This window comes from Salmo salar, chromosome 12 (assembly GCF_965601325.2).
Source record: "Salmo salar chromosome 12, fSalSal1, whole genome shotgun sequence".
NCBI classification, from domain to species: Eukaryota; Metazoa; Chordata; class Actinopteri; order Salmoniformes; family Salmonidae; genus Salmo; species Salmo salar.
The window spans coordinates 53618951-53641243 of NC_138302.1; the positions used below are offsets into that span (position 1 = coordinate 53618951).

The 22293-nt window shown below is 42.8% G+C and overlaps 2 protein-coding genes across 5 annotated transcripts; both read right to left on the reverse strand.

Annotated features, from left to right (window-relative positions):
* Window positions 1–2419: 2419 nt before the first annotated feature.
* Window positions 2420–5141, reverse strand: tusc2b (tumor suppressor 2, mitochondrial calcium regulator b). 2 transcript variants are annotated; one of them, XM_014132012.3, is made up of 4 exons: window positions 4968–5141; window positions 4226–4507; window positions 3717–3837; window positions 2420–2757 (listed from the first exon to the last, which is right to left on the reverse strand). In XM_014132012.3, the coding sequence occupies exons 2-4, from the start codon at window positions 4375–4377 to the stop codon at window positions 2692–2694; spliced, it is 339 nt and encodes a 112-aa protein (XP_013987487.1). In that variant the 5' UTR covers window positions 4378–4507; window positions 4968–5141; the 3' UTR covers window positions 2420–2691. The 2 variants fall into 2 exon arrangements, with proteins under 2 accessions (XP_013987487.1, XP_045547413.1); XM_045691457.2 differs by having other exon boundaries at window positions 4226–4582; window positions 4968–5106.
* Window positions 5142–5290: 149 nt separating this feature from the next.
* rassf1 (Ras association domain family member 1) lies at window positions 5291–16982 on the reverse strand. 3 transcript variants are annotated; one of them, XM_014132010.3, is made up of 7 exons: window positions 16853–16982; window positions 13107–13703; window positions 11201–11331; window positions 8171–8275; window positions 7617–7905; window positions 6517–6632; window positions 5291–6350 (listed from the first exon to the last, which is right to left on the reverse strand). In XM_014132010.3, the coding sequence occupies exons 2-7, from the start codon at window positions 13477–13479 to the stop codon at window positions 6201–6203; spliced, it is 1164 nt and encodes a 387-aa protein (XP_013987485.1). In that variant the 5' UTR covers window positions 13480–13703; window positions 16853–16982; the 3' UTR covers window positions 5291–6200. The 3 variants fall into 3 exon arrangements, with proteins under 3 accessions (XP_013987485.1, XP_013987484.1, XP_013987486.2); XM_014132009.3 differs by lacking the exon at window positions 16853–16982 and adding an exon at window positions 16571–16717 and having other exon boundaries at window positions 5873–6350; XM_014132011.3 differs by lacking the exons at window positions 11201–11331; window positions 13107–13703; window positions 16853–16982 and adding an exon at window positions 9965–10318 and having other exon boundaries at window positions 5873–6350.
* Between the last annotated feature and the right edge of the window lie 5311 nt (window positions 16983–22293).

Consider the following 22293-nt stretch of genomic DNA (forward strand, 5'->3'; position numbering starts at 1 on the left):
AAATCCAAACTTATATGTTATGAATTCTAGCTAGGTGGCAAACGTTAGCTAGGGGTTAGGCTTAAGTTTAGGAGTTAGGTTAAAGGATTAAGGTTAGGGTCAGCAAAAAGGGTTAAGGTTAGGGGAAGGGTTAGCTAACATGCTAAGAAGATGCAAAGTAGTAAGTAGTTGAAAAGTTGCTAATTAGCAAAAATTCTAAAGTTGTCCATGAGATTTGAACTCGCAACTATTGGGTTGCTAGTCGTTTGCCCTAGACGCCCACCCATCTACCCCTACTTTCGTTTTGCCTTATGTAACCATACCAAACGTAACATTGCCATACCTCCTCATGCCATTTGCACACACTGTATATAGACTTTCTTTTTTTTCTATTGTGTTATTGACTGTACGCTTGCTAATTCCATGTGTAACTCTGTTGTTGTTTCTGTCACACTGCTTTGCTTTATCTTGGCCAGGTCGCAGTTGTAAATGAGAACTTGTTCTCAACTAGCTTACCTGGTTAAATAATGGTGGGGGGGGAAAAAAAAAAAAATCATACTAATTTGGGTGTCCTGGATTTACGTTTACTGTTACGTCTAGTCTATAAGACCAGGCTGGCAGAGATAAAGGGGGGGGAGATCTCAAGGGGAAATGCTTGAGCCAATCACTACTACTGGAGGTTAAAGGGCAAATATCAAAGGTTCTGCAGAATCAAATTACTTATAAACTGTGTAGCTTGGGTCCTGGATGCTGATTGGCTGAAAGGTATGATGCAAAATGACTTGTTTACTGTTCCAATTATGTTGGTAACCAGTTCATAATAGCAATAAGGCACCTCTGGGATTTGTGGTATATGGCCAATATACCACGACTAAGGCCTGTATCCAGGCACTCCAAAATTGCGTCCGGAGGCTCTGTATGGAGGGTGTGAAGGAACTGTGGAGCTTCCGGAGGCCAAATCTAGTTCCGTAACGCATTGCCCTGCGCCTCACAAATGTAACAAGGCGTTTCACTCCACATTGGCATGATTGGTTGACGGTAGGTGGGGACAGTATGTCCTGTATAAACACAAACTCACTTCCTTGACAACAGCTCTGCGAAGCGCAAGTATGAACGCCCTGACTTCTGCAGAGGCCCGCATCGCAGAAAATGCTGTACGGCCAACAGACTCTGGAATGACCATAAATTGGCTTTTATACACGTCAGGGGCAGAGGAAAGAGAAGTTCCACGGTTGAAATGAGGGAAACATGGGTTTGGCTGTGTTTACACTGGCAGCCCAATTCTGATCTTTGGCAAACAAGCTGATCTGAACAGTACAAAAAAAAAAAAAAAAAAAAAGGGATCAGAATTGGACTGCCTGTGTAAACGCAGTCTTTGTGTAATGGTGCATGGAAGAAATAAAAAGGGACAGACACAATTAGATACATTGAGTTGTGATTTTAAAAAAAACAAAGCCATTGTATAACAGTTATAATAAATTAACATCGCCCAAAGCAGCGAAGGAACAGGACTTTCCTATAGGGAGACTCAAGTCAATGCTTGGGCCCATATTTAAAAAGCGGCTCGGAGTAGGATTGACCATAATCTCAAAGGGTTAACACTGATCCTAGATCAGCACCTACTCTGAGACGCTTCATGATTAGGATTGACCACCGCAGCCAGTCAATCAAACACGTCACATCTTTGCCCCAGCTAACACACCAGACTCCAATAATCAACTAATTATGATCTTCAGTTTAGAATGTTTAAATCTGCAGTGTTTGCTAACAATGGGGAAAAAGTGCAACACCCCACTTGCCCCCCCCAAGGACTGGATGTAAAATGTCCATTAAAATGTTCCTAATACCTCTGACCTCAGGATTTTGCCTTAATGGGTTAAGCCCTATCATTACCCCATCCAAAGTAGTTGCAAAATTCCAGGAATTTCAATAAAAGTCCTGGTTGGGGGATTATGGATTTCCTGCCCATTCTGGGAATCTTCCAACAGGGATTTCTGGAAAACCAGGAAATGTATTGAAAGTTGCAACTCTACTTTGGATGCTCTGAAGACTGAACCGGTAACGGAAAATCTCACACCTTAATACCCGTTCCCCTCGCTGCTCCGTACAGATGGTAAATTCACTCTAGGCCGGGGTATAAAGATATAGGACCTCCGGCCTATTCTGAGAGACACTACTCTACTTAACAGCCCATGGGTCAATTGGCCTCTTACATTCTCCTTACAAAGTACAGTGGATCATCCTACCAGAGCACACTAATGCGAGACAGGCAGACAAGGAGACACATTGTCACACTTCATATCCACTAACACACACACACACACACACACAGGACCTGCATTGTATATATTGAATAGGTTGAGGGTAACGCGAGCAGAATGATGTCTTCATCATCATCATCCATCTTCTCTGACATCTTTTACAGATCACTGATGGGACTCCGTGAGTGATCACTCACTACTGTGTGTTGCACGACTGCACACGGGCCACACCTTACAGAGCCGCATGTCATGCAGTCTCAAGACGCGTTGAGCAACAGCACGTCTGTCCTCACAGGTCAGGGCGCCCCGGCCAAACATCATCACGGGGAGACCATGGCGGATTAGAGGAGGGTAGGGCTTCAGGGTAAAGTATAGGAGGAGAGGGAAACAAAGGGACCGAGTTGACAGTGGCTAGTCTGAGTCTGGTCTCAAAACATGGAACCAGGCTTCCTCAAACCTCACAGAGAACGACCGGGAAATCCACATGGATGCAGGGGTGATCCAGCTTTATGGTTCCCTAGAAGGGAAAGGAGACAGAAAACACAAAACTAAGCACACGATCATTCATTATTTACCTAGCCCGTAACATTCAGAGATGTGATCAGGATATTGCCATATTGAATATACTGGTTTGGGGGCGGGACAATTTAAATCATGCATACTAGATGACTAGAGGATGACATCAGAAAATAATGGAATTCATGTTTAACCCTTAACAGTCTAAGCTGGGAGTGGGGGTTCTACTAAGCTATATGTAATTGTTTTAAGAAGGTCATACCAAGGATCATTTAGCTATTTGATTTTGAATTAAGACCCCTTGAAGTATCAAAAAAAAGTTTTTTTTTGCCTTAGTGCTATTAGCACAAACAAACGCATTGAATAACATTCACTAGATGGAACAAATACCTAAAGGAAGTTATTTTTTTTTTTAAGTACATGTATTTAACCCCTTGTTTTTGGAACTAAACAGTCTCCATATACATTTCCATTATTATTTTTATTTTTTTTAATTTCTCCCCCACTGGTACCTTCAGACAAGCCTTTGGGCGTCCTAGAGTCTCACCTTTCCACAGAGGTCATATTAGTGTGTAGGCCAAACCGGTCGGACGCTACAGATGATTGTGAGAAAACTGATTTTCAGGATGTCTCATGGTCTGACAAACACTGCTCTAGCGCTATCACCTTTCACGGCTGATGTGGAAGTGTGACATCTGCAGATTGAGGCTCATCCAATGCAACAAATGAAATACCTATAGCTTAAACTGACATTTCCGCAGGGACGCGGACATCCACTCTAAGGGGTTAATCAGAAGAAGAAAAAAGTCTAATACCGGGGGTGAATTCATGAGTGCACACCATAGCAAGGAGTTTCTATTGGACAAATTCAGGTAGGACCCCACATTTCATCCTGTTCGTTTCCTAGTGAATACACCCCTGAATTTTGTATTCTGACAGTTTGAGAGAAGGGCCTGTTACCTGAGGTATGAGGTTTTTCTGGATCTTCTTCAGTTTGGCCCTCCTACGGCCATTCTTCATCACAACTGTCTCCTCGTAGAACTCGTGGGCCAGGTCTCCATCCTCGTCAAAGTACAGGGAGCTGAAGGCAGATAAAGGTTACTGCTGGGTGGGGTCCAGAGAAATAAGAGCATGACAAATGTCTACCCAGTACAGATGTTGCATGGTTAAACCCCTCCCGTCGCTCACTGCCACACTGAGCTAGAAAGGGATGTCAAACATGTACCATGTGTTGATCTATGTACACCCCGATACACAGACCTAGGGCTACTGACATTGTGAGGGGAAGTTTCTAGAAAGATACACTATAAAAAGGGTACACTATTGTGTAAGTGCACAATATTGGCTTCAGTTTAAAGTTGAATTAGGACATCCAAATCTTGCTCAATCCTGAGATGTGACTGGTCTTCTGACTTGTAGCATGTGCTTTAATGTTATGATGACATAGCTACTTGTGATGCTATATTTACCTCCATCTGGTAAACACGAAGGGCGTCCCATTTCGGAAGCTTCGGAGCCTTGCCAGCGACTGTTCGACTCCCTCTTTGGTTGGATCACCATCGCCACTGCCTGAACCTGCAAAAGGCCAATAACCTTTGGTTTTGGAGCCACTCCCGCCCATCTTCAACTGTAGGACATTATTTTCTTGGCCGGACTGCACCCAGGAGAGATGTAGCGAGTTGATGCTCGATGTAGGTGTTGACAGGTCTTGAGACAGGGATGTTATTTATAAAGTAGAAGACAGTAGGTAGCTACAATTTAAAGGAATTACAGAGAAAGGAAGTTAGCAGCCGTTGATGAATGGTGACATGTTTCTCTGGCAGTTGCTGTTTGAACAAAAAAAAATCGTATTAGCCAGATTACATGGAATCTTATGTTGGGATCATCTGCTAACTACATGCATACTTTAGTTATTAGCTTTCAAAACCAATTAGCTAGCTAGCAATGCTAGCTAACGTTATCGGTTAGCGACCCGTTTACAGCAGTAGTATTTCATATCTGAGACAGGTTGAAGTCTTGAGTTGGTTGGCAGAACATACCACCGTGTCTGTGATTTGGTAGCGAAGGCCTTTTAGAATATCAGATAGCTAACGTTAGCTAGCTACAAAACGCCATACTTGCTGTCAAGGTAACATTAACCAGCTAGCTAACGTTAAACGTCTCCCTTTGATTTAGGTTGCATGCTTGCAAGCACATTCACTGTCGACATACCGAGTAATTTCAGCTTGATGTCAATTAGTCGTATTTTACAACTTCCTTAGACGCCGAATGTCTTCGAAACACAGGTAGCGAACGTTAGCTCTCTCAAACTGAAACGGCTAGTCACCGTTTTTAGCCTCTCCTCACTTCCATCAGTGAGCATGTACTTACGTCACTTCCAGTCCATTTTTTTTAACAGAATGGAAGGTTAGAGAAAGTTCTTTATGGTGAGGAAAGAGAGAGCAGATAACAAAAAGAATAGCCTACTCTAAAGTGGGCAACGTAAAACATGACAACAACACTGATAACAAAATAAAGATTCAATGACATGTAGATCATGTGTTATATTTTTATTAGAAGTGGAAGTATGAACACATTACAACATAGATTCTGTTCCCTAGATATTTCATTCCCATAATAAAACATGCATTACAGGCTAATTAAAAGTTAACAGGATTGCTCTGAGTAATTAGGGCAGATAGCTTTCCAGAAAGCTGGGCCATGTTCAGTAGGAAGAAAACTTTTTTGAAATGGGGAGAGACCTAAACTGTCCCAATAAGAACACAGAATTTTGTTTTCAATTGCAAAACATTTTGCTGCAGTATGCCCTACTGAACACAACCCTGGTCTGCAACAGATTGACATGTCAGACACATTCAAGGATCCTGTTATTAACGACAAAGGGGAAATATGAGAGTAAGAACAGCTCAATACAGTTACATCTTTATTTACCCAATCCTCCCCACAACAACTGAGCAGCAACATACAATGTTCCCAGTGAAAAACTCCAGTTCTCCAGTTAAGCAGTGTCCAGACCAGGAAATCTCCTAGGTGTCCAGTCAATGACAGTATCGTTTGTCCTCATTCCTCAGATAACTTCCTCCTGTCCTTCACAGTAATGCCCAATCCAGGCCACACAACAAGTAGCAGTAGCCTACTGGTTTGCACTAAATAGCTCTACTCTCTCTCCTAACTTGCACTGCTATTACCCTGTCTGTCTCAAAGACGTGTTCATGGTTGATCTCTGACTTCCAATGTCGCCCCCTATCTAACCCCCTATTGGCCCTAGTTGCCCTTCACAGCTGCAGGGGTTGCTGTGCTGTGCTCTATCTGCTACAGCAGGGACAGCACTAAAGACATTTGAACTTTGAACTCAAGAGTGGCATTGTGTGCCATGCTCCTGGTGGCCGCTGGTCAACAGTGTGTATGCCTCTCTACCATGATGTCACCCATCATGCCATCACATCAGCCGGGGGTGGTGATGCTGGCCATGGCCTCCTTCATCCTATCCCTGGCCAGAGCGTAGCGCTTGACTATCTGCCGGACGTGCTCCTCTTCCTCACGCTGAAGGATCCGCAGGAAATTACGCAGCTCAGGAAAGCTGAATGCATCCCACTGTGGGAGAGAGAGAGAGCAACTCAAAGAGTAAAGTTACATAATCACTGTCAACACTTTTCAATGCACATCATTTCAGTATTGAGCATACAAGAGCCTTATTGTGTGTGTGTCTGTGTGTGTGTGCACGTGCATGTCTGCTCGTATTTTAGAGGTGTGTACTCACATTGACCTCCCCCGTCTCATTCTCTTTCAACACCAGACTGAGGACTTTCTCGTTGGGTCCGGCACACAGACGCAGGTGGAGCGGCCTCTCGTCATCAGACAGCTTACGAAGGTATACTAGAAAAGTAAAAGAAAGGAGGAGACAAAGGAGAGAGAGAGAGAGATGGGAGGAGAGAGAGAGATGGCAGGAGAGAGATGGGAGGGGAGAGAGAGAGATGGGAGGGGAGGGTAGCGAAAGAGAGGGGAGGGGAGAGAGAGAGATGGGAGGGGAGAGAAAGAGATGTCAGGGGAGAGAGAGATGGGAGGGGAGAGAGAGATAGGAGGGGAGAAAGATGGGAGGGGAGAGAGAGATGGGAGGGGAGAGAGAGAGAGAGAGAAAGGAGGAGAGAGATGGGAGGGGAGGGGAGAGAGAGATGGGAGAGAGATGGGAGGGGAGAGAGAGAGATGGGAGGGGAGAGAGAGATATGTCAGGGGAGAGAGAGAGATGGGAGGGGAGAGAGAGAGATGGGAGGGGAGAGAGAGATGGAAGGGGAGAGAGAGATAGGAGGGGAGAAAGATGGGAGGGGAGAAAGATGGGAGGGGAGAGATAGAGGTGGGAGGGGAGAGATAGAGGTGGGAGGGGAGAGAGAGAGAAAGGAGGAGCGAGATGGGATGGGAGAGAGAGATGGGAGAGAGATGGGAGGGGAGAGAGTGATGGGAGGGGAGAGAGAGATGGGAGGGGAGGGAGAGAGATGGCAGGGGAGAGAGAGAGATGGGAGGGGAGAGAGAGAGATGGGAGAGGGAGAGAGAGATGGCAGGGGAGAGAGAGATGGGAGGGGAGAGAGAGAGAGATGGGAGGGGAGAGAGAGAGATGGGAGGGGAGAGAGAGAGAGAAAGGAGGAGAGAGGAGAGAGAGAGATGGGAGAGAGAGATGGGAGAGAGAGATGGGAGGGGAGAGATGGGAGGGGAGAGAGAGAGATGGGAGGGGAGAGAGAGAGAGAGATGGCAGGGGAGAGAGTGACACTGACACTTTATTACATTGTGTTTGATATCATATTGAGTGTAATGATTTGAGCATGTTCATGACAGTGCATTTAGGTTACATTGCTTACGGACACTCACTCTGGTTTTCACGTTCACTGCGCTCAAATAGAGCAAACTTGGCAGGGTTGTCCACCACAGTGAACTTATTGAGCAGGGCCTCTATGACCTCACGTGCCCGCGTCTGGGAGCTTATGTGCAGGTGTTTGGCCGTGTCTTTGGGGAGGTAGAAAGATGTCCGGTGCTTAATCTCCCCTTCCTGTTGTCCCTCTTCCTGTGGTGAAGACGCCTTCCGAGGGGGTGGGAGTGACACGGGCCGAGTCAGCTTAAAAAGGACCCTGATGAAGCCAGTATATGATCGGTCTCGGTTCTGAAAGAGGGATGCAGGAACATAGAGTCCTTAGACGGATTGTCAATGGACATGTCAATACAATGTGAACATAACGTGCCTCAGGAACTCAAATTATAATTTACAGATTACCACATACGTACACAGAAAACAGGACATTGTTTACAGCAACTCATCTACAGAATGAGGTTAACTGGGGATTCGACACAGGTGTGTGTGTGCGCACATCTGTTGTTGTGTACATTTGTGTGTGTGTGTGTGTGTGCATGCAATTACAATCCCTTACCAGCACCATGTAGAGATTGCTGTTGATCTGAGCATTATATTCCTTCACCTTCTGCTGGATGTCACCGACAGACAGCACTTGTTTCCCCCAGTCAATAGGTTCAATCTTAAAAAGAGGAGGAAGATGAGTATCAAAACCAATCTTCCATGACCTATAGTCTAGAATCAAAATCCTCGGCTCACTGACTATCCAACCACAAGATGTCAGCAGAGAGACTACTTGTTTTTCTGCAGCTATATCACAAACCTGCTTTATCATCTCCCAAATAGTTTTTAATGAAACAAGTTATTGGTTTAGCCATGTGGTAAGTCAACGTGGACTATGTCCGTTCTGCGTACAGTAGCCAGTGCATGGTACTGTATTACAATGGTACAATAGCCTATGTCCTCTGGCATAACGTTTTCACATAACACAACCTCTCTTTCTGTACAGTAATCAGCAAGTTCACTCCCTTGGGTTTAAAGCCAGATACATCAAGCAGGAAGCTGTGTCCAGCCTTGCTCTCTCAACCCCACTCCCTACCAAGCACAACTAGCAAGAACATCAGGAAACTCCGCCTTCCACAAGAACAGAGGAGAGGAAGTCAGTAAGGACACACAGACACACACGCACGCACGCACGCACACACACACACACACACACACACACACACACACACACACACACACACACACACACACACACACACACACACACACACACACACACACACACACACACACACAAACAAAGGTTAAATATAGGCTTTGGTGGTATATATCTGCCAGTTCCAACCACCATATTAAGAATTTCCACACAGTAGCACAATATCTCTTTGTACCAATTTTCCAGTGTGTCATGCAAAAACGGAATAATTCCCATCTGGAAAAACAGCTATTTACAAATGGGACAGTGTAAAGCTTTGTAAGCACCCCATTTGCACATACATGCATATTACCTGACAAAACTCTGTAGAGTAACAGAGTTTCTGTGTATGTGTTACTTTCTTGCATCAAATGGCAATAGTTTGACAACATATGTAATAGCCTAGTAGATAGCCATAGGGTAAATTTGAGACTGTTGTAGGCTAGTGGCCATGACATGACAATATGCAAATGAGCTGAAAACTGTACAGTTTTAAACTATTGTAGCTAATTTATTTAAGTGGTAGCCTATTACTCAGCGTGGAATGAATATGAATATGTTACATGTACATATTGCCTAAATTACCTCAACTACCTCATACCTCTGCACGACTCAGTACCGGTAGTCCTTGTATATAGCCGCGTTATTGTTATTTTATTTTATTTTATTACTATTTCCTTTTTTTTCTTCTTATTTTCTTATTATTATTATTATTAACTTTTTAACAACATTTTGGGGAAAGGGCTCATAAGTAAGCATTTAACGGTATAGTCTACACCTGTTGTATTCGGCGCATGTGACAAATACAATTTGATTTGATAAACTCATGCATTATTCAAATATTTGAAGAGGACAAAACCTATGGGACAAAAGCCTCATCTCCCGTCTCCCTATGATTCATTAACATATGTTTAAGTCACTGTATTACACAAATGAGTCTAGCAATGTACACATGTAGAAAATCCTATTAGGCCAGCTACACTCAGAACTGAAAAAAACGACATTATTTTGACAACAGACTTATGAAGACTATCAACAAAGACACTGCACAAACTTTTAGGCTACATAGTCATTAGAAAATAAAGGCAAATATGATTTGGGGGATAGTACGTTATCAACTTCATAGACCAGACTTCTCTTGAGTTTTTTTAATTGCCGCGGACGCCTCACCTTTTTCCTTTTGACTTTGATAAAGAAGGATGTGCGCGCTGTGAAAAACTGCTCCAGCTCCGAGTCCGAGTCATCCTGGCTACAGTATCCGCTGCTGGTCGTGCTGCCCCAAGTCATCTCAAATGATAGGGGCTTTTCCATTGCCTCTTTTAACGCCATATCTCTATATTACAATATTAACATATTTGTGGATCCCTCGCCAATTGTCATCAGTGCTCACAATCATAGCCTAGCTAATTAATTCATTAATTATATCCACCGAGAAAAACTTTGAACTGGAAAATTGAACCAAAAGCTCATCACTACACGTTGTAATATTCTACCATTCCCACTACTACTCTACTCGTTCCGTTATATCAGTTCTTCACATGATTTAGAATTGATGGGGAGTACTATGTGGTTCTTGAGTCCCACCCATTGCCCCTTCCAGACCGTGAAATTAACAGACTGAATAAGCGTCTAGCCCCTCCCCTACTGCCACCATACGCGCAAAGCCCCTCCTTGTTTCCAGTGAAAAAAATGTAGCAAGTGGAAAGTACAGCTGTGACTGCAATTGGTCATGTGGCCATTGTCCAGACCACACCACAAAAACAACAATAGTCAAACTACAACAAACACATTGGACTGTTCTGGCTCATGTGCTGTCAAGAAGAGACTAGCCTACACATCGGCCTAGAAAAATATGTAGCAGAACAGACGTGTTGAATAATATATTAAAATGTGTTTACTTTTTATTTGATGCTTTATGCATGTAAGGATAGTTTTTTTTCTTCTGTGGTTCAAAAGCTGAACAGCTGTTTTATTGTGATGTTGCTAAGCAACATCCTCCTCTCCACCCCTCTCCTAAATTGCTTGATGAGTCTCTGGCTGTCCTGGCAGGCAGTCTCAGGAGGTAGGCAATAAAATCTCTTTCTCCGTGAGCACATGGCACTAAAAAGCAGTAGGCCTAGACAATCCCCCACTCCCCTCCCCTCCCCCAAACACACACACACACACACACACAGAGACAAATCACAGGAACATGTTCTGTTGGATTAGTACAGACCTTGGACCTTGGTTTATCTCTACAATACACAAACACTACATATTGTACCCCCTTTTACCCCTTCTGCTAACAGCACACTATATATTATGTTCTCCATGAATTCCCTCTCCTTTGTTGAAATAACATTTACAGTGGAAAGGAAACTGACAAACAATAGAGACACACTGCAACACCTTGTGTCTCTTACTCACCACATCCACGTTAGTGTCCGTCTCTACGGCGTCTTCAGAAACATCCGTTAGGTCAGTGAGGAGTCTACTATCGGTGCTGCAATCCAACTGGATAAAGGGCCGACACTGGAAGTGACAGGTGTAACTGCAGTCTTTGGGGAGAGAGAGAGACAGAGACAGAGAAGACAGAGAGAGGGAGAGAGAAAGAGAGAGAGAGAGGGGGAGATGGCCCACGTGAGGACTAGAGGACGGTTGATTGCTTCAACCATTATCATTCACACATTTTGGATCAACCATTTTGCCTCAAATCGGTATATTCTGCCAATCATCATTCATCTTGTGGATGGAAACTAAGGGGTTAAGTTAACTGAATTCACCCTCCCAGCCTTCTCATGATCGCGTGGCATAGGGGTCAGCAGCAGCACAGTAAATGTAGGTCGTCAGTGTTCAAGGGTAGTAAACTACATGAAGTTCAACTAGTAATTTAACTACATTTTGCAGTCGTTTGGTGGCAGTTGAACTAAAATTAAATCTAGGTAGTGTTTTCAGTAGTTAACTAATTTTTTTGCCATGTAGCGGTGTAGCTACCTAATGGAACTACAAACTACTTATTTTTTACTAAAATAAAATATTGTTGAAATAGGCAATAATTTCCTTTCTTTTTTGGCATCAGACGTGCCTGATTCTCACTTGAAACATAACTGTTGTGTTTAACAGGGTAAATGACACATTCTGTTAACATATGACCCCAAAGTCTTGTAATTTGTAGTCTATGACATTTCAGATTTACATGTGATAATTTTTCATGGAGTAGTTTGGATGTGGTAAACAACTTTATCAAAGTAACTTTAGTTAAGTAAACTCTATTTTTCTAAAGGGTAGATTTAGTGTATCTTAACTTCTTCCATTATGAAGTAATTGGTAACTTGTAAAACTCTCCTTTGGGGGGGGGGGGGGGGGGCTTCCGAGTGGCGCAGCAGTCTAGAAGCGTCACTACAGACCCTGGTTCAATTCCAGGCTGTATCACAACCGGCTGTGATTGGTAGTCCCATGGCCCAGCGTCGTCCCGGTTAGGGGTAGGCCATCATTGTAAATAAGAATTTGTTCTTAAATGACTTAGCTAGTTAAGTAAAATAAAAACGTTTATTTTTTCAGAGTAGCTACCCAACACTTTGTAGGGTGAAGTTACCCGTAGACACTGATCTGTTGTCAATTTTGAATTCGGGGACCAAAAGATGATTCTAGATCTCTACGAAGGGAAACTTCAGCCCGGAGCCCATTAGTAGCACTGGGAATCGAGACTAATGAATGAGTGGCTTTGACTATACAGTTTACTGTACTCAGCCCCATAGTACCTACACATATTTAACGCATATACATTTGAATGCTGCTGTAGATTCAGAAATGCATGCAGTCCAACGACTCTTTGGGAAGAAACTTTTTCCCATGCTCACGTGGTCCCTAACGCAAAAAAAAGAAACACCAGCCCCCCCACAAAAAAAACCATAATTAAAGTAACTTTTGGATTACCAAAACGTAATCTGATTACGTTCTGTTACTTTTTGATCACTTTCCCCTTAAGAGGCATTAGAAGAAGACAAAAAGTCTCTGACTTGTGGTCAGACTTGCTCAGGTGGAACAAGTTTAAACTGGCAACTTAAAAAAATTCTGATTGAATGTCATTGAGAAAACAGAAAGGTGTCATGACATATTTTTTCACAAACATCCTTTGTGTATTTAAAAGTAATCTAAGGAGTCATCATCTAGTTTTTCAAAAATATATGTAATCTGATTACAATATTTTTGCTGGTAATCAGATTACATGTAACTGATTACATGTAATCAGTTACTCCCAAACCTTGAAAACACAGACAGTGATCCTACACGCGCACACATACAAACACACACACACACGGATGGTACTCACTAGCACAGCTCAGGCTCTGTTTGTAAAGGCCCCAGATGAATTCACCACACAAATCGCACCAGCTAATCTGGGTGTAGCTGCAGGGCTGGAAGTCATGTCCCTTTCCAACCTGACCTGTGAACCACGAGGGCCCCTCAACACTCACACTGTCCCCCACCAGACGGACCACGTGGCTGGGCCTCTCCGGAGCCCTCACCTGCCTGGGGGTCAGGGGCGCTGCTGGGGGCAGAGAGGCTGGTGGGTCTGGTGCCAGCTCAATGCGATCATTCAGGCTGAGGTCTTTCAGCTCAATCAGCTCACACTTGGACATGCCATTTACCCAAGCAAACAGCCGGGCAACGGCTTGTGGCGGCTCACTTCCCATGGTTAGCATGGACTACACCCGACTCAGTCTCGATGGCATTAATCCATCCACTGGCCGTCGCAGCATCTGTATTTAGAGCCTTGGTCATGTCAGATGAGGTGATGTCTATAATGCAGAGAAAGTGTTGACTGAGGGCTATCTGGGTTTAGTCCATCTCCAGTGTGGTGTGTAATGTGCCAGAACAGGTGTCCATGGGGTCTTCTTCAGGCTCTGTCATAGACCAAGCCGGTTATCTAAATCAGAGGGAATTCAAAAAAAGGAACCATACAGGAGTTCTATAATAACAATTAGACTTCATCACATCTCAGCATTATTCTGACTGCAGTCTATACCAACTGTTACAGTAATTCCCTTCACCATGCCATCACAGGCCTCATTTGTATCCACCAAAACTAGAGAAACATTTCAATTCTGTTTAACAGTTCAATAGGGAACAAAAGTTGTTGGTAGAATATAGCTGGCTCTGACTACCACATATATATATATATATATATATATATATATATATATATATATATATATATATATATATATATATATATATATACTGCTCAAAAAAATAAAGGGAACACTTAAACAACACATCCTAGATCTGACTGAAAGAAATAATCTTATTAAATACTTTTTTCTTTACATAGTTGAATGTGCTGACAACAAAATCACACAAAAATAATCAATGGAAATCCAATTTATCAACCCATGGAGGTCTGGATTTGGAGTCACACTCAAAATTAAAGTGGAAAACCACACTACAGGCTGATCCAACTTTGATGTAATGTCCTTAAAACAAGTCAAAATGAGGCTCAGTAGTGTGTGTGGCCTCCACGTGCCTGTATGACCTCCCTACAATGCCTGGGCATGCTCCTGATGAGGTGGCGGATGGTCTCCTGAGGGATCTCCTCCCAGACCTGGACTAAAGCATCCGCCAACTCCTGGACAGTCTGTGGTGCAATGTGGCGTTGGTGGATGGAGCGAGACATGATGTCCCAGATGTGGTCAATTGGATTCAGGTCTGGAGAACGGGCGGGCCAGTCCATAGCATCAATGCCTTCCTCTTGCAGGAACTGCTGACACACTCCAGCCACATGAGGTCTAGCATTGTCTTGCATTAGCAGGAACCCAGGGCCAACCGCACCAGCATATGGTCTCACAAGGGGTCTGAGGATCTCATCTCGGTACCTAATGGCAGTCAGGCTACCTCTGGCGAGCACATGGAGGGCTGTGCGGCCCCCCAAAGAAATGCCACCCCACACCATGACTGACCCACCGCCAAACCGGTCATGCTGGAGGATGTTGCAGGCAGCAGAACGTTCTCCACGGCGTCTCCAGACTCTGTCACGTCTGTCACGTGCTCAGTGTGAACCTGCTTTCATCTGTGAAGAGCACAGGGCGCCAGTGGTGAATTTGCCAATCTTGGTGTTCTCTGGCAAATGCCAAACGTCCTGCACGGTGTTGGGCTGTAAGCACAACCCCCACCTGTGGACGTCGGGCCCTCATACCACCCTCATGGAGTCTGTTTCTGACCGTTTGAGCAGACACATGCACATTTGTGGCCTGCTGGAGGTCATTTTGCAGGGCTCTGGCAGTGCTCCTCCTGCTCCTCCTTGCACAAAGGTGGAGGTAGCGGTCCTGCTGCTGGGTTGTTGCCCTCCTACGACCTCCTCCACGTCTCCTGATGTACTGGCCTGTCTCCTGGTAGCGCCTCCATGCTCTGGACACTACGCTGACAGACACAGCAAACCTTCTTGCCACAGCTCGCATTGATGTGCCATCCTGGATGAGCTGCACTACCTGAGCCACTTGTGTGGGTTGTAGACTCCGTCTCATGCTACCACTAGAGTGAAAGCACCGCCAGCATTCAAAAGTGACCAAAACATCAGCCAGGAAGCATAGGAACTGAGAAGTGGTCTGTGGTCACCACCTGCAGAACCACTCCTTTATTGGGGGTGTCTTGCTAATTGCCTATAATTTCCACCTGTTGTCTATTCCATTTGCACAACAGCATGTGAAATTTATTGTCAATCAGTGTTGCTTCCTAAGTGGACAGTTTGATTTCACAGAAATGTGATTGACTTGGAGTTACATTGTGTTGTTTAAGTGTTCCCTTTATTTTTTTGAGCAGTGTATATCCTACAAATGAAAAAAACAGGAGATTAATATTTCTTGGCCAAAGCTAGAATTAATAAGATTATATAAAATGTGGGACAAGATGACTAGTTTAATCCTGCATGAGAGCGCAGCGGAGAGCATAGCCTTTGACATGACAGAAATATGACAACATTACAGGCCACCTGTGTTCCTGTGACTGTTGGGAAAGAGGCACTCAGCAGGGATTGACATGAGGAAAAAACAATACTTGACTATAGACTGCAGACAAAAAGGCACCAATTCTACTAGGGAATGCATACAATTGAGAGGGTAAATTACAATAGCCTATCCATTGCTATCCCAAACATGTGCAGCATGCTCATTTAGACCAGTGGTTCCCAACCAGGGGTACTAGGACCCCTGGGGGTACTTGGCCTATCCCTATGGGATAGCTGCGAACACTCATGGAACCATAGCCCTACTGGTAAAATGCACATGAGGGGGTACTTCAGATAGGGGTACTCCGGCCAGAGCAAAATTGAGTTGGAAACCACTGATTTAGGCTATAGGTTTTGGATATAGAATAAGGGATTCCTTCCCTCTAAATTGAAATAGATATATCTCAGATAAAAGAGGAGCCCTGACAGAGGACACCCTAAATCCACTGGTGCCCTAGGTGTGACCTGGGCAAACGTACCTATCTTTTTTCTATTAGGAATGCAGTTCATTTCAATATGTTTTCTCCCAACCCAAGCTGTTGTTGAAACTTTTCGTTCCCCCTTCAACGCACCCCTTTTGTGTCTCTTATAGACTAATTCAGTGACACAAATAAGAACAAGAGCTGCACGGATTTACACCTGGCCAACTGGGTCACCACTACGTGCAGCGCAGCGCAACAACTATCCACATTGGTTACAAATTAGTTACACAGACTCGACCATGTTTGCAGCTTTTATAATAATGACTAGACTAAAATATAGCCTCTGTGTATTGATGTTAAATTGTACTTTACCATCGGAGTTGTTATTGAGGTCATCACATCGAAGATTATTAGGTAGCCTACAGTTTCTATGAACTTAATTGAATTAAAACTATCCTATACATCCCAGAACAGCACTATTATCGATGACCATGTTAATAACGACCAGTTAACTAGCAGTTTCAATCCGACGGCTAAGCTCTCCAAGGGACCGGGTTTACTGACACAGGTTTACTGACACTGCGCGCGACCCAACATGATGCACCACAAACAGCAAATTTGTAAAAAAATCTATTTTCTACCCAACTAACTCACCTCTCTTCGTGTCCACCTCCTCATTGTTGGTTAGGCATTAATCGTGGGTAGCCTACATTCTGACTGGAGTCCAAGGTTGAGGTCCATCAATTCGTTTTTTTTCTCTCCTCTCAAAACTGCCTGACCGTCACTCTCTTCAATGTTTGCGCATGCACTCTGTAGCCGTCAGATTACTGCTGCCTAATCCGGTATTTAACTGTCGTGTTTCATGTCGCTCCTCAATCTTCATGCCATGAGGTTTAACCGGATAGGCTGTTCTCCATCAAATAAAGCAAAATGTTTATATATGTAGTATTTATATAGACAAAATTCCTAGAAATTATGTTAGTGCTCACATGAAACAAATTGGAAGTGCATGCCAGTGGGGAGCTGTCCATTGCTGAAGTTGCTGAAATCGATCCGCAAGGTGTGGGAGAAAGTGAGATCTAACAGTCCACTTTATAAGATGTGATATTAACCAGGCCTCCTATGTAATTTTGTATTCTACAATATTTAAAAGATCTGATATTTCAATACATTTTGTCACCCTATCCCCCCCCGAAATGTAGCCTGGCTGTTTTACGGATTAAATATTCAATGTTTTGGAAATCACCCGAAGAGAAGCCTCGGGTTAGAAATATGGAGCTCCGTTCTCCAAAACCACACAGTGAAGATGAAAGCAGAGATGTTAGTCTACATTGTATGAATATTAAAGTGTAATGTGTTTTTAGTATAGCATTTGCAGACCTTATTGAACAAGATGAATGCATGGAGTAATGAACAGCAGGTGAATAGGATAACTGCTCTGCACGGTAGGCCTATAACTATCATGCTCCCTCCTTTTTATGATGAACCCAGTGTGACTTTATGTTATCCTTTATCTTCTTCCTTGCTCAGAGAGGAAACGCTGTCTTCGTCAAGGGGAAGGGAGGGAGGGACTCTGAGAGGCCCATAGTAGATAACAAACACTGAGCAGTGAGAGCGAGAGCGAGAGAGAGAGTCTGGCACTGGGCCATTGGTTACAAGAATGGAAGGAATCCTCTCCTTCTTTCCCATTGGAAAAATATGTTAATTGGTTTTGAATGGCTGATTTGCTATGGTTGCTGCCTGCTGGAGTCCGAAATTAATCCACTCATTTCAAAGCATCAATCTGAGCAGGCTCTTTTCTGACCAGTAATCCAACATTAGTGAACTGAATGCAAAACTAATTTGACAAGAAATATGTTGCATTATTAACACTGGCCCAGTTGGAAGTCCTGAACCAAAACCATTTCATAAATTATAAAATAGTTTATTCCTACATTTGATGGGTTGTATTGTATAAACATACTTTTTTTCTCATTCTTGAGAGGGAAAATAGAAGGCAAGAGGAAGTAAAATACACCTTTATCATGATGTCAAACATTTTGTATCCTTCCTGCCCATTTATACACAGTTGAAATAGAAACCAAGAGACAAGTACTGTATAATTAAACAGAGAGAGAGAGCAAGAGAGAAAGAGAGTGAGAGAGAGATGGAGAACATACTATGACCACATGTGAGTGAATAAACAATTTAGTCCAGCAGATAAAAAACAAAAATATCCGAAATCGTTCTGTTTTATGATACAAGTATCAAACCATTTTATAAAATGGCTGCAATTCGGATTTTCTGTTAGAATAAAATAGGGTAAAATCATCAATTACTTTTGATGTTATCTACCCACTAAATAAACCCCACAGATAATATAGACAATCATTCTGATCATAAAATAGTCTTAAGACCCAGTGGTGTAATGTACTTAAGTAAAAATACCTTAAAGTTATAAGTTTGGGGTATCTGTACTTTACTTTACTATTCATATTTTTGACAACTTTTATTTTTACTCCACTACATTCCTAAAGAAATTAATGTACTTTTTACTCCATACATTTTCCGTGACACCCAAAAGTACTCATTACATTTTGAATGCTTATCAGGACAGGAAAATGGTCCAATTCACGCACTTATCAAGAGAACATCCCTGGTCATCCCTACTGCCTCTGATCTGGCTCACTCACTTAACACAAATGCTTCATTTCTAAATTATGTCTGAGTGTTGGAGTGTGCCCCTGGCTATAGGTACATTTTAAAAACAAGAAAATCGTGCTGTCTGGTTTGCCTAATCTAAGGAATTTGAAATTATTTATACTTTTACTTTTGATACCTAAGTATATTTTAGCAATTACATTTACTTTTGATACTCAAGTATATTTTAAACCAAATACCTTTAGACTTTTACTCAAGTAGTATTTTACTGGGTGATTTTACTTTTCCTTGAGTCATTTTCTATTAAGTTATCTTTACCTTTACTCAAGCTATGTGTATGTCGTATGTTACAACTTCACAGGAGAGGCATTTGAACGTAAAACAATATTTGTTTTTATCAAAATGCGTTTTTTGACAGAAATGTCTTCTGGAACATATGAACTTTCATGTGCCTTAATAACAAACTTGTATGCCATCTGTAAATACAAATAAAATGTTTTAATTATGAGCCTAGTTGGTTTAACAACTGAAAAAGTCAGGAACCTTCCCGCTAGCCATTATTGGCTGAGATAATGGATGGGCTGGACATACCGAGAGATGCGTTCGAATTGGTCTGCCATGTATCATGCTTCTGTCTATAACATGAGCTGCTCAGTATGTGTAGATGATCCTTGCTACCGCGGCTTTTTTGAAAGATATAACGTTAGCCATGGAGAACTGCAAAAGTGTTGCTGCTGCACTCAACAAAACTGCTGCCCTGAATTTAGCAGGCACTATTGACAAAGATCTGTAGGAAAAAGTTGTGATAGAATACTTTCTGCACACTGTCAGTATGAACCGGAGTGACTTGACACAATGGGCCAAACAAGCGTTCATCCATGCATACGGGTAAGAGTCTGCAGTGGAGAAGGTGGAAAGCTTCAAGTTCCTTGGCGTACACATCACTGACAAACTGAAATTGTCCACCCACACAGACAGTGTGGTGAAGAAGGCGCAATAGCGCCTCTTCATCCTCAGGAGGCTGAAGAAATTTGGATTGGCACCTAAAACCCTCACAGACTTTTACAGATGCACAATTTAAAGCATTCTGTCGGGCTGTATCACCGCCTGGTACGGCAATTGCACCGCCAACAACCTCAGGGCTTTCCAGAGGGTGGTGCGGTATGCCCAATGCATCACCGGGGGCAAACTACCTGCCCTCCAGGACACCTACAGCACCCGATGTCACAGGAAGGCCAGAAAGATCATCAAGGACAACAACCACCCAAGCCACTGCCTGTTCACCCCGCTATCATCCAGAAGGTGAGGTCAGTACAGGCGCATCAAAGCTGGGACCGAGAGACTAAAAAACAGCTTCTGTCTCAAGGCCATCAGACTGTTAACTAGCCATCACAAGCACCTTAGAGACTGCTGCCCTATATACATAGACTTGAAATCACTGGCCACTTTAATAATGTGTAACGCAGACGCTGGGAGTCAGGAAGCAAGTCTAAGGGGTGAATTTAATAATACAAAAAAACATGGAACAATACAAAACAAGAGTAGCATCTGGACATGAGAAACATAACTAATACTGCCTGCGGAAAGAACCAAAAGGAGTGACAGATATAGGGGAGATAATCATAGAAGTGATGGAGTCCAGGGAGTCTCATGAGGCGCAAGTGCGTGTAACGATGGTAGTAGGTGTACGTAATAATCAGTAAACTGGCAACAATGAGCGCCAGAGAGGGGGAGCGGGAATAGATGTGACATAATGGAACACTAGTCACTTGAAGAATGTTTACATATTTTGTACTACTCATCTCATATGTATATACTGTATTCTATTCTATTCTACTGTATTTAGTCTATGCCGCACGGACTGTTACGGCTGTGTACGGGAGGCGAAGTCAGGTGCAGGAGAGCAGAGTAGATTTAACAGGCGCACTTTTATTCCGGTCAAGAAATAGGCACAAAATGACATCAAAGTGCCCAGAAGAAAACACGGAACATGTACAAAAGTATAGCGTGTGAACATCTCACATAACAATAAACAGTTACACACAAAGACATGGAGGGGAACAGAGGACTAAATACATGCAGTGTGATTAGATAATGAAAACCAGGTGTGTATGGAAACAAGACAAAACAAATCGAAATATGAAAAACGGAGCGGCGATGGCTAGAAAGCCGGTGACGTCGATCACCGAACACCGCCCGAACAAGGAGTGGAGCCGACTTCGGTGGAAGTCGTGACACGGACTTGGAGCTAGAAACACAAGCATTTCGCTACACCCGCAATAACATCTGCTAAACATGTGTATGTGACCAATAAAATTTGATTTGATTTGATTTGGTCTAGCTACATTTTCAGATATTATACTTTACGTTTCTAATTTTGTAAGAAACTCGTTTTCATTGCAAGTTAAAGCGTATTGTTAGCTAGCTAGCAAACATTAGCTTCCTGGCTCTCTAGCTAGCGTTACGTGTTTGATATGTGTAGTAATATAATTTGTATCTCAGAAACCCATTGCTAGTTATAGCCTAATGTTAGCTAGCTAGCTAACATTAAATGTAGTTGGTTAACTTTATTAACCGGCAGACTCATACTACAGCATTTCATGCATGGTGGCTAGTTATGACAATATATTTGTACTGTATGGGTTGGGATTATGGTTAATTGTTTATCAAGCTATCTAGCTACATGTCTAAACAAAAGACTCCACTTCGCCAGATGATTACATGACCCATCAAGTTTGCCAGGTGTGTCTGGGTAGGCATCATGTAATATTTTTTTATATTTATACACTTTCTATTTTTGATATTGCTACTATGCAAATATGCAAGTAACCATTTCACTGTACTGTTTTCACCTTCTGTATCCTGTGCATGTGACAAATCACCTTGAATGGGTGTTGACAAAGAAGAGCTCTCCAGTAGGTGTACCATAATATTCAAGGGACATTTTCTCAAAAGTGGGGTTACAAGTTAATCAACTTTCAAAACAGAATTACTTTCCCATTGTACCTCAACTACAGTGTATGCCATTTTGTAGCTCTGAGTCTGTACTTAAAAAAAACACAATTTAAAATGTTGCTACATACGACCGAATTGAGGTGGTGGGTTACATATTGGACTTGATTCACTTGGCTATATATCCATAAATAATTGGCACATACAGCCCAATGATGGCTTAAAATGTTTGAGGGGGTCTAAAAAACACAATGAAATGGCCAAAAAAAATATACGTATCCTTTAAACTTTTAGTAGACAAGTGGTGCAAACACATGCCAAATTACAGTGTTTTGTAAATGTTTTTTATTGTTAGTTCCAATAGTTTACATGTAAACACTCTAAAAAGGTATATGGGTGTTCCCTGTAGTCTACTGACTGCAATTATATATAATATGATTATCACTCAATTTCATGCATTTAAACCCTCGAGTGATGAGAGTAAATACTCTTTTAGCGGATTT